Below are 13,227 nucleotides of genomic sequence, written 5' to 3' on the forward strand. Positions count from 1 at the left end.
CTTATGTGGGTTTATTTTATAACCAGCAACTTTGCTAAAGTTGTGGATTATTTCTAATAACTTTTTAGCAGAATCTCTGGGGTTCTCTAAGTATACCATCATGTCATCGGCAAAGAGTGATCTTAATGTCTTTCTAGCATAATCTTATATCATGATCCTGAAAATATCTTGGGCTGTGATGGGTGAGTTTTTTGCCTTATTTTGTATAGAACAAGGCTTTTCTATCACATTCTTTTCATTATTTCCAAATTCTAATGGTGTGTTCATTACACATCCCCTTCCTTTACTTTTCCAGTCCTCATTAAATGTTGTTTTTGAGAGAAAGGACAGTCGTTCTTCTCTTTGTGTCATCTGTACTTAATATGGTTCTTGGCACTTGGTAAATACTTTAAAGATTTGTCATTCATCATCATCATCATTTGACCTTCCTGTGCCTCAGTTTCCTCACCTACAAAATGGGGAGGCTTAGATTTGATGGCCTCTGAGGTTTATTTAAGTTCTAAAACTATGATCCTATCATTTATATCAGGCATAAGATTAGATTAGAAATCAGATTTCAACAAAGAATGTAGATAAGTATAGAAAAGAAAAGGAGAAGCTGAATTTAATGTTATGTACTAAATCCTGTGATGTCCTATGTGAATTATTTTTGATGGGAAAATTATATAACTGAAGTTGCCTGAATAGGGAAATAGAAAGAGACAGGACCTAGAGAAGTACCCCTTTCTAGTCCATAGGTATATTAAAAAAGGAATTTAATTTTTGTAGGCTTTTAATTAGAGGGTGGGTTATGGGAATTAAAGTTGCATCAGTGGGATGAGGGAATGTCTCATTTCAGGCAAAAAGGTGCATTAGTGAATGTTCCTACAGGTGTATATATGTGTATGTAGGTATGTGTACATGTATTTAATTATATTTATAAATAAACATGCACAGATATATATGCCACATACTTTATGTATATATGTACAGCTACACATATATGCCTATAGAGAGATACCTTATAACAAGCTTTGTATAAGGGAGGAAAAAAGTATGCTAGGTGATAATCTTTTTTGAGAAATTAATTACCTCCCAAGACTCTATTCCACCCTGTGAAATTATGCTTATCTAAAGATTTGTTATCAATTATGATGAGAGGAGAGTGAAAAGGGACATAGAAGAAAAAGGATAAAGTGGCAAATGATCCTAATGAGGATGGGGGGATAGTATCATACTTTATGCATTGTGATATACCAAATTATTCCCACCACATGACACTGCTTCCAGTTGGGGCTGTTTTCTTTAGGATTTGCTATTTTTAATAGCAAGACACAGTAGAAAATAAGAGAGAGGGGAAACTAAGAGCTACTAATTCAATGATATGGAAAAGATGATAGAGGGAGTTCAGATTTGGTTGGTACACCAAATTCTTTGGCCTTGTGAAGGATACAGAAAGACCCAAGAAATAGTTAAGAAAACAAGCCAGCCTGTGAGCTAGAAAGGAAAATTGAGAATAGTTTAAAAGGGAAGAGAAATAAGAACAGTTAAAATTACCCAGAATAAGTGCCACAAAAGAATATTTAAACTAAGAATTTGGGGGAGAAGAGAAGATTTTGTTCCAGATACTTATTGGATGAGGAAAGAAAAAGCTCAAAAGTAGTGAGGTAGGAAGACAACATAAAACTAAAAAAGACGTATTAATAATTTAAGTTCAAAGGGTAGAGCAGGTGAATTTTGGGATAGGACATGTAAATGGAAGAGGTGTGGGAGGAGAGCCTATGCTATGAGAAACTTGAATATATCTTTTATTAAATTATATTTTTTACAATCAGCAAAAATCTGCCTTCTCTCCTTGTTTCTGGAACTCCCACTTGAGAATGAAAGAAAAATAAAGCTTTTGTTATAAACATGTATAGTCAAACAAAATAAATTTTCACATTGGCCATGTCTAAAAATAATGTCTTATTTTGCAAACTGAGTTGTTCATTTGTCCATGAAGAGATATGTCAAATGTATAAGTCCTCTTGAATTATGTTTCGTTGTTATGCTAATCAGAGTTCTTGGTTTTGTCTTTACCATATTTGTTCTCTTAGTTCTATTCACTGTATGTTAGTTCATTCAAGTCTTCCCACATTGCTCTGAAATCATCTCCTTCATCATTTCTTGTAGCATAATAAGATTTATATACCATAACTTGTTCAACCTTTTTCCAGCTTATGGGTATCCCCGTATATTCCCATTTTATAGTTTTTATTTTTGTACATCCTTAGTTTATTTGTTTAGGACTAATCCTTCCCTTAATTCCTCAATTTAAGTTCTTCCTTCTTCTCTTTCCTTACACTTTCCTGTTAAGTGAAATGTATTTTTTTACTGAACTCTGTATTTTCTTCCTTTTTTGACCAGTTCAAATGAGAGTGAGATTAATTCTCAGCTACTCTTTGTATAGTATCTACTTTTAAATCCTAATTATGCATTTCCTATTAATCTTCCTTTCCTTTACTCTCTTCCCCATCCCTTATATATTCCTCTTCCCCTCTCTTTGCTATCTTTTCTTAAGATTATCACCATATAATATAACTACTCTTGGACTTTTTGTCTTATTAGATTTCCTCTAGAACTCCTGAAGATGGTAGGGTTCAGTAGGGACATGTATCATCTTGTATTAGAAATGTCTATTCTTGGTTAGTCCTTTATGATTGTTCATTTGTTTACCGTTTTATGGTTTTTTTCTCTTAACTCCTGTGTTTGAACCTCAAATTTTCTCCATAGTTCTGGTCTTTTCATTAGGAATGCTTGGAAGTTCTTTATTTTTAACAATTCAGTTTTTTCCCCGCTAGCATTATTCTTATTTTTGCTGGGTAAGTTATTCTTGGTTATAAGCCTATATATATATATCCTTTGCCTTCTGAAATCTTATTGAAGCTCTCCACTCCTATAATAATGATAGCTGCAGAATCTTCATGTGTTATCCTAACTGTGGCTAACCACTTCATGTACTAAGTCCAGGTTGTGTTACTTTTTTTAAAAAGAAGCTATTTAAAATGGAAGATGAAAATATCTTTCAAAATAATAGGTATGTATGGAAATCTTAAACAAATCAAGATTGGAGAAGATCATAGAAAATAGAATAGGTATCTGATTGATAAATTAAACTGTACAATGGTTGGAACTATGATTTAATCTAACCATTCTGACAAGAATTTTGGAATTGCGGCAAGTAGTCCAATACATGTTAAATATGTTAAAATATATGTTAAATCTAGCACATGTATACATATTTATAGTTATCTTAATCATGAAAAATTGCATCAAAAAGGGAAGAAAAAAACAAAATGCAAGCAAATAACAGAGTAAGAAATGCTATGTTGTAGTCCACACTTAGTTCCCACAGTCCTCTCTCTGGGTGTAAATGGCTCTCTTCATCACCAAACAATTGGAATTGATTTGAAACATCTCATTGTTGAAGAGAGCCACATCCATCAGAATTGATCATCATATAGTCTTGTTATTGCCATGTATAATGATCTCCTGGTTCTGCTTATTTCACTTAGCATCAGTTCATGTAAGTCTCTCTAGGCCTCTCTGAAATCATCCATATTTGACATGGATTGGACTACCTGCCACCTAGGAGAGAAAGTGGGGGGAAGAAGGGAATAATTTGGACAGAAGGCTTTTACAAGGGTCAATATTGAAAAATTACCCATGCATATGTTTTGTAAATAAAAAGTTTTAATAAAAGAATTTTAGAATTACTAAAAAATGATTAGAAAGTCCATACCCATTGACTCAGAGATCCTGTTGCTAAGTGGATAGCTCAGGAACAAGGACAGAACCCATTTCCTACTAAAAGTATACATAGTAGCAAAGAATTGAAAACAAAGTACTCTTTGAATGGGAAATGACCAAACACATTTTGGTACTTGAATATAATGAAATATTATGATTATGAAAAATTCAGACACATGAGGATTATATTAACTATAGAAAGTGAAGCCCTCAGAGTTAGGGAAACAACATACAATTGATTAGAAAAATGTAAGTGGAAAGGATAATAAAAACTGACCATGTAAATATAATGAATGAGGTTGATCCCTGAAAACAATTGAAAAAATTACTTCCTTTATTTCAGAGGTGGCTAATCATGAGTGTGGAATATTGCATGTACTGTCAGATGACTGTCAGATTGTATTGACTGTTAGTCAATAAATCAGTAAATAGGCAATCAGTAAACATTTATTAAGTGCTTAATATACCAGATACATAAAAACAAGCTTACATACAGGATAAATAAGAAATAATTAAGAAGAAAGCTTTGGAATTAAAGAAGGTTTTAGGAAGGCTTCCTATAGAAGATGGGATTTTAATTGGGACTTAAAGCCCAGGAAGTCATTAGGTGAAGGTGTAGAGGAAGAGCATTCCAGGTATATTTAACGCAGAGAAAAGGCTCAGAGGTCAAAGGTGAAGTGTGTTGTCATTGGAATGGCCAGTAGGCTAGTGTCACTGGGTCAAAGAATATATGTAAAAAAATAAGATATAAGAAGGGAAGGAAAGGATTAGATTAGGTTATAAAGGGCTCTTCAATGTCAAATGGGATAGAGAGAGACAGAGACATACATGTTTGGATCTGTATAATAGGGAAATCATTTTAGTGAACAAGTGGAAGATGGATTGGAGTGGGGAAAAAAGATATCTTGGGATAGGCAGATCTACCATGAGATGATGAGGACTTGCAATGGAGTTGTGGCAGTGTCAAAGGACATTTTTCTTTTCTTTTTTAATCATAGTTACAAGGGAGAGTTTGTTCTTTAGTCAAGGTGTGGATTAAACCTACAAACCTCCTTTGAAAAGTAACTTGTGTTTAAGTTTGTTGTACATTTTGTTTGTAATCATAGATGTATTTGTTTTCCCTTTTAGAATGTAAGCCCTTTATGAATAAGGATTATTTCATTATTGTATTCTATCCTCAGTTCCTAGCATTGTACTTGGCACTTAATAAATACTTTTTGCTTGCGTTGTTGGATTCTTTTTTGAAATTCCTTGTTAAACCTTTGTTAACTAGAGTGCCTCTCCATTGTCCCCTCAGTGAAACTCATTTTTAGTACTTAGAAGCTTTAGAGAGAGACAATGACTTGTAGTCATACTGCATTAGGAGTAGACTATTAGTAGTATTAACAAGCTGGACTTATGTTTCTGGGACAACTTTGGTTTATTAAAAGAGCTTTAAAATTTCCCAGAGGTATCCTAGCCTACTCATCTCTACTTTTTCAATTCTGAGATTTTCTCAGACAAACTATCTGCTCCAGTTATATGTTCAGATGAGCAATTGCTAGAAATTTTTTTGTTCTCACTGCTTGTTATAATATGGAATATAGATGTTCTTCACTTAGTTTTTTCCTGTTTGGAAAATTAGAGCAAGCGCTTTTTAAGTAGCTGCATATCTCTTCCAGGAGGTTCTGCAATATTCTGGGGCTTGATGCAACCAGCATTATGTAATCCACAAACAGGAGCATCTAGAAGGCCTTGTTATCCATAAATCTTTCTTCAGCTTTGGTTTTGATCTGCATCTTCTCCATGACTGTGGTGAACAACTTTGGTGAGCATACTTCTCCCCACTTTATGCTTCCCTTGATATTTATGGTCAGAGGGTTGTTTAACAAGGTTATCTCTCACATATTTCAGAGTGTCTTGAATAATTTTTGCTACATTTATGAGAGCAACCTTGTTGAAAGAGAATCTTTAAGATGATGTTTTGCTCTCCCAAGTAAGTTTTTCTTTGTAATTAGAAATAGGGTTGAACAAGATAGTTTCCAAGGTTCTTTTCAGTTTTAGATCTATAGTACTATGATTCCTTTTAGTACAATGAAATCATGTTTTCTTTACACCTTTTTATTATTTGTATGTTAGTAAATATGTGGTCTACTGTAAATTTCACTTGTAAAAGCCCATTTGTTTCCCATTACTACTTTCATTGAGGATGCTCTTATTTATCTCTTAAGTAATACTAAAACTATATATGAATAGAGTTTGATAATTATTGATGTTTTCTTGGTCACCTTTTTTAGTATTATTTTTAGTATTAGAACATCTTTGAGATGTTCACATATTTGATTTCTTCTCTTATGATCCCTTTTGAATTTACATGTTCAAAATTATGCCACCTACACCTCAAGCCTTTTTTACGTAGACTTGGCCTAATCCCACTGTTTTTGTTCTCTTTAGAGCCATTTCAACTTCCTCTATAAAGCAAATTCAGGACTCTGGTGTCAAACTCCCAAGTGTGGTGGCTCTTATGTCCATGATGCCCCTCCAAATTAAACCAACTTATATTTTAATATTCAGTTACTTCGATGTAAAGGTAGTCATAGGGTAAGATAGCAAAAAATGTGTATAAAATCATGGTTTAAGAGAAAGAAATGAGGAAGGTCACAATCTTATAGACTAATGTCATGAATTCTTTTTGAGAAAATATTATCTGCTTTTTCAACTAAGAATTTAGTGTACTATAGTTTAGAATGAGTATAATAGTGGAAACACCAGATGTGACAAGTAAAAAATATCTCAAAAATGAAAATGATTATATTTTAGCAGGCAGTAAATGACTAGTTATTGAGTTAGGAGTTATTTCTGAATCAGCAGTGTGTGTAGCACTGACTTGTTGGAGAAAGAATCTCAATAGCACATCAGAAAAAAGATTAAAAATTGGAAGATGTGACCAATTGTGTTGAAACTGGGAAAAAATGGGAAATGAATAAAGAAAAGAAATTTACCTATACTAATATCATTTTCTAAGGAAATTTAAATGATGTAAATCAGTTGCCATAATTAGGAGACCAAAAGAGCCTAGAATCTTCCTTAGCACAGAATTATATCTCCTTGCTAGCCAAGAATACCCTACATTTGCAAATCTGTTTGTGCAAAATCTAAAGGATAAAAATGATGCAAGATCAAAATGGTATGAACCAATAGAGGGGAAAAAAACTTCATAGAAAACTTGGGTAAAAACTCAATGAAATAGATTATACCAACACCAAGGATGAAACTAGAAGGACAATGGATGACAAATATTAAAAAATCATTGTTTTCTAATAAGCTCTTTTCCTCATCAGTGAGAGGGAAGCTGACACATATGCCACATTCTTAAAGAAAATGGAATTGGCAAGAACAATTGGACAAAACTTAGGATAGAGTGAGAATAATGCATGTTAGAGGTGACAAAATTTTGAGGGCAATGAGAAATGAATTTTCAAAGTGTCTGAAAGAGGGGAAGATACCATAGGTTTAGGAAAAGAATTTGAACCTGTTGTTACCAAAAAATGTGACTGAGAAAATATCACTATTTTTAAGCCTGTATGTTTATTTTTTTTAGCTCTATAAAGCTTTCATGAGCATACCCTTCCTCTCATTTATATATATAGAAACATACACACATATATACACATACATATATGTTCAGTCAATTGGGCTTTTGTTTTAAGTGCTTACTTTAGGTGTCAAGTACTATTCTAGGAACTGAGAATACAGTGACAAAAATGAAATTCTCCCAGCCTTCAAAAAGTTTGTATTCTATCAGAGATGACAACACACACACACACAAACAAAGGTGTCCATATCTTTGTGAAGTATGAGAAAGGAACAGATAGACTATGTGTAAATAATAAATGTGCATGGGTTTGTTTATATGTATGTGCACATACACACATACACATATAGACACAAATACACAAATGTGTGCATGCATGTGTAAAACACACATACACCCCTATACATTTATTTTGAGAACATGATTTATGAAAGTATGAGAAAGAAACAGCAGGCTCTCAGAAGTGTAATTTTACAGCAGACCTCATTTTTATAGTCATCCAACTGAATAAAGATTTTTACTGGGCTTAACTGTAAAACAAAATTTAATTTGATAGAGCAAAATGCCACCTTGAAGCTGATGTTTCAGTGTGTCCTATGTCTATGTCAAAGTCATCTAAAATTTCTTGAAAAAAAAAAAAGCAAGGAGCTTTATTCAACTCTCTGACTATCATTATTAAGGTTGGCACAAGACAGGGAGATGTATGTTTTATATGCTGTTTTATAGGGATGCCCAGTACATATTCCAAATGTAAGTGGGATTCCCTGAAGATGGTAAACTCCTAGAGATGATCCTGTCTATAGATGACGTTGTGCTAACAACATTGAACTTTTGATCTTGCTGCCTGACTCGCCTACCTTCATACCCTTGCCTATAGGTATCTTTTATTGCTTCTACATGAGAGAGGATAGTGCAGGGAAAAAAGATCAATGGATTTGGTAACAGAGAATCCCAGGGAATTGTACTAGATGACTTGTGTGGTCCTTTTTTAGCACTAAATCTGTTGTGCACTATTGCAGCTTACTGTTGCTTATTTTTCTCTATTGTCCTCTGCAATGATCCTTACAACTTCAGTTATTTAGAGACTATTTTGTGATTTACATTCATTAAATATCATTGAAATGAGGAACTCCCAATTATTAAACATATTCTATGTGCAAAGCACTGTGCTGAATTTGAGAGACACAAAGACAAAAATAAAGATGGTCTGCCGTAAGGAGCTTACATTATATTTGGGGGGGGAAATCACACAGTGGGGAGTGGTAGCCAGATAGAAATGCTAGTCCTAAAAGTTATAGAGTAAACTGAGTGGGTCATTGCAGGAGAGTAGAATGATACATCTCATCCACGTACAATGTCAGAATTGATTTGTTCGTGATGTTTATGGTTCCAGAATTGAGAGGAGAGAACCTGTCTGCCTTTGTACAAGTAAGCAGATGTCAAGCAAGAGAAAGCTGGAGAGTAAGGGAGGGAAGGGAAACATGAATTGTGGTTGCCAAAGCTTTGTTGCAATAGTAGTTTGAGAGAGAGTCAATAGGTGGGACATCAGTGTCTCAAGGTAGCACTTTTCTTTTAAAAGAAGTAAAATATCTTTCAGGGAGAAGCTTGAACCCCATAAAAACCACTGTACCATTCAGCCTGCCATCTTCCTCCTATTAAATTCTAAGCCTTGTTCATTTTCCAGTTAGAGTAGATATCCAAATATATTTCACTGGACTAGTTCTGTGGATTGGTCATCCACCTGCACATCATAGCTTAAACAATAGATTTTTCATCATTTTAGGTCTTTCTTCTTTGTAGGTAGTTAAGGCAAGCTTTGACTGATTATCTCTTACTTAGAAGGCTTAGCAGTACTGCAGATAGCATAATGTCATCCATAGAATTGAATAACTAGAACCTTCCACTATCTTCGACTTGGACTCTCCTCTGGACCAGGTATAATCAGTAGAGATCTGTAATGGAGTACTCTGTATTGAGAGTATTAGGATATTAGTTTTTAATTTGTCTGTATAAGAGGAAGACGGTAAGATGTAGAAACAGTTTTGGACCTTGTTACCCTTAAAAGGACACCAAGAAAACAAATCTTTATCAACCTACATACATACTTATCCAATTATAGAAAATTTTTGTGAGAACTTGTACATCCTTGATAAAGTTAAAAAGAAGAGAGCAAACAAAAACATATCTTTAGAGTCACACAGTTGACTAACAGATTTAGTAAGTACAAATTCCTATTCTTCTTACAACTTTAAAAAAACTTATTCCTTTGAGCAAAATATTATCTTAATGGCCTTCTTCAACAATGTGTCACCTGTGAATATATCCAAATTACATAAAATTCCTTGAAAAATAGAATGATGGAAATTATTTTGTTCAGTTTTCCAATTGTTAGATTCAAATGAGTTATATAACAGAATTGTGTGCTCTTGAAGGGTGTCTGTCATAGCAGAGATCCATCATAAATTCTTATATATTATTTTTGTTCAGTTGTCTGACTTAGTGATGCTATTTGGAGTTTTTGTGGCAAAGAATATGTAATGACTTGCCTTTTCCTTCTCCAGCTCATTTTACAGATGAAGAAACTGAGATAAACTTACAAGTTTGAGCTAGTGACTGGCCCAGGGTCACATAGCTAATAAGCTAGATTTGAACTCGGGAAGATGAGGTTTCTAACTCCATGTCTGGCACTCTGTCTACTATATCACCTAGGTGCCCCTAGCTCTTGGTAAAACTTAATTGAATTCAGCTTTTTGGTAGGTGATATTTGAGTAAATTGCTTTATCTCTCATTTTATTTCCTTAGCCTCCTAAAATGGGTGTAATAACATCTGTTTTACTTACTTTATGGGATTGTTCTGAAAAAAGGGCTTTATAAACTTTAGTAATCTACACAGGTGAGAGCTTCTCTTGTTATTGAGAATTCTATTTTGAGCTGCTAGAATTTGATGCTATAAGAGAAAATGGAGAAAGGAAGAGAGAAAATGCTTGTAAATCAGGAAGGAGAGCTGCTTTGCTAATTCCTTCTAGAATGTGTTAGGCCTTCTCCAAAGTTTGTATTTTAAGAATATTTATAATAACTTCATGGGTTTCTTGTATATTAATATCTTTATCTTATATAAATATCATAAGTGAGTGATTTGGGCTCATAACTGAATAGAAAGGAAGGAAACAAGCATTTATTAGGCATCTGCTGCATATCAGCCACTGTTTTAAGCACTTTATAAATATTCTCATTTGATCTTCACAATAATCTTGAGAAGATAGGTGCTATTATATAATACCCCATTTGACAGTTAACAGTGCTTAACATACAGAGGTTAAATGCACATAGTGTTTGAGGCTTTAAACTCAGGTCTTCTTGACTCCTATGGGCAACTAGATATCACAGTGGATAGAGACCTGGAGATAGAAAGATCTGATTCAAATCCAGCTTTAAACACTTATTGGTTGGGTGTCCCTGAGTAACTCTCTTAACTTCTATTTGTCTTTATCCACTAAGGGAAGGAAATGACAAATCTCTCCAATAACTTTGCCAAGAAAACCCTACATGACGTCAGAGTCAGATGCCAATGAAATGGCTGAATAACTTCCTGACTCCAGGACTTGTGCTCTATTTCTTGTACCATCTAGCTGCCTCTTAGGAAGGGGAGAATGGCATTATTGGAAAATAACATAATTCTTTAATGACCACACAATTCCAGGGGTACAAGTGGGGAAAGGCCCATTTTTAAAATATAAGTATTCCATTAATAGTATTTTGTGAATGCAAGTTGAGGAACACTGTCATCTATAAACTATTGAAAATAATTATCATTTGTGGGAAATGGAGAAACACATGGAAGGTGTGAGTAAGCTGCAACAAATAGTGTACGAAGAATTACTGAAGGGGAACTAGAATAAAGGATATCATGAAAGAAATATATGAACTGAAAAGAAGATGGGCTGGACATTTGAGAGTGATGAAGGATAACTGATGCACAGCCCTTATGTCACACTATAATTCTTAAGATGCCAAAAGAAAATGAAGACGACCTTTAGCACATTGGGTGGTCTCCTTTCAGTGAACTTATTACAGGAAGACATGCATGAAATGGACAGGATGAATTATTTTTAATTTGTAGGAGCAAATATCCATACCAATGATATCAGGATGCCAAATTACATATTTGAGGTTGTCATTTCACTGTATGTATTACTAGAAGAATGCTTCATTACTTTCAAGGATTTATAATTTTGTTGATATGAGTACTGCCTCTTCTAGTACAGTTTGTAGTCCTTCTACAACTTAATAGAATGATTATTTCAAAAATGAATCATCTTGCAGCCACATCTGGATGAGCCATTTCAAAGTTACCTAATAAGTCATCTTATAGCTCATACTTGAAAATATTCTAGTTTAATGGTACCTGCTTGAGTATGTACTCTTGTTGGCTTAACTTTTAAGATTATCTACTTTCGTCCCACAATGAGGCTTCAGAATAGGATTTTAGTGGACAATTAGTATGGTACAAGTAGTAATAAAATTATTAATGTCTTGTGAGTACTTAAGCAGAAGTGCATAAAAATATGTCTAATATATTTCTATCAAAATTCTTTTAAATAAATATATTTTAAATATTCTATGCAGACTACAGACAATAAAATATATTAGGGCAGTTATTTAAAGGTTTTTTGTTTGTTTGTTTGTTTGTTTGGGAGGGCAGCCTTGCATTGCATCCTGAACGAGTGTTGGTGGCAACTGGACAAGTTGGGAAAGAACCGTATATCTGTGTTTGGGACTCATACACGGTGCAAACTGTATCAGTGCTTAAGGATATTCATACACATGGCATAGCTTGCTTATCATTCGACTTGGAAGGGCAAGTATGTGGTCTTTTTTTTCTAAATAATGCTTTAAAGTATGTATTAAAGGAATAATTAGATGTTGTTAATTATGTTAGAAATGCTTAGTTTGGGAAATAATTGAAAAACTTTTGTTTATTAAAATGTAATAGTTGAACATTGCAAGTAATTAGATCTTTTGTTTAGTTGAACAGAGCTGATTTGTTCTTGCTGACTAAATGATTTACTCAAAGCCAAACTGATTCACCACTAGGACAATATTACCTGATCATAAGCAATAAAAATGTGATGGATGGTTATTGCCAAATAACACATAGAAGATTAGAGTAAATGGGAAAAAATTTAAAATTAGTTTTTTTATAAGTTGAATTATACTGATTATAGTTTTTTAGTATTTCAAAAGGCAAATGAGTTTTGAGTTTTTTTTCCTTCCACAAAGTATGGGATGGATGCTTTAAGAAGAGCCTTTTTTTTTTTTTTTTTTTTTTTTGGTACTTCTATGTAATACAATGGGAAATTTGTTTCATGTTGGGAAATCTCAGAAGGGGAAAGCTGTTTTTATTTAATATGCAAACTTAATAAAATACGAGTAAAATCATCATTGACTAAATGTCCCTAAAATGTTAGTTATGTTTAATAAACAAGGAATTGAGGAAGAACAAAAAAGTTTTAGCAGAATTTTAGCATACTGCCTAGCCCATCGTAGGTACTTACTAAATGTTTAAGTGAATTGTTTTAGTTTGTCAGATTTTAAAAGGATAATTGATTGCTGATAAATATTGATTTTCTTGTTCTGGCTATACTGCAAATATAATTTAAAAGTATAAGAAAATAATAAACTTTACTTTTAAAATCATCTTAAGCTTCTTAATTTGCTTTTAAAATTAGCTACATACTACTAGATATTCCAAAAATAAATTCCCATACATGCCAATTCTTCAAAAATATCAAACTAACAGAAATTGAGGATGTTGTTTTTACATAAAATATTGAATCAGATTCTCTTTGTCTAGCTGATTGTAGATCATAATTTATTATAAGGAG

The 13,227-nt window shown here is 33.3% G+C and overlaps 1 protein-coding gene across 8 annotated transcripts in view; it reads left to right on the forward strand.

Annotated features, from left to right (window-relative positions):
- The window catches only part of EML5 (EMAP like 5), a 200,746-nt gene that overhangs the window by 9,315 nt on the left and 178,204 nt on the right, over positions 1-13,227 (forward strand). For 7 of the 8 annotated variants that reach the window (XM_031952379.1, XM_031952380.1, XM_031952381.1 and 4 more), the window contains exon 2: positions 12,045-12,204. In XM_031952379.1, the coding sequence (XP_031808239.1) occupies positions 12,045-12,204 (160 nt within the window). Of the gene's footprint in view, positions 1-5,429; positions 5,576-12,044; positions 12,205-13,227 lie in introns of all 8 variants that reach the window. The other variant, XM_031952384.1, reaches the window with a different exon arrangement.

This window comes from Sarcophilus harrisii, chromosome 2, assembly GCF_902635505.1.
Source record: "Sarcophilus harrisii chromosome 2, mSarHar1.11, whole genome shotgun sequence".
NCBI classification, from domain to species: Eukaryota; Metazoa; Chordata; class Mammalia; order Dasyuromorphia; family Dasyuridae; genus Sarcophilus; species Sarcophilus harrisii.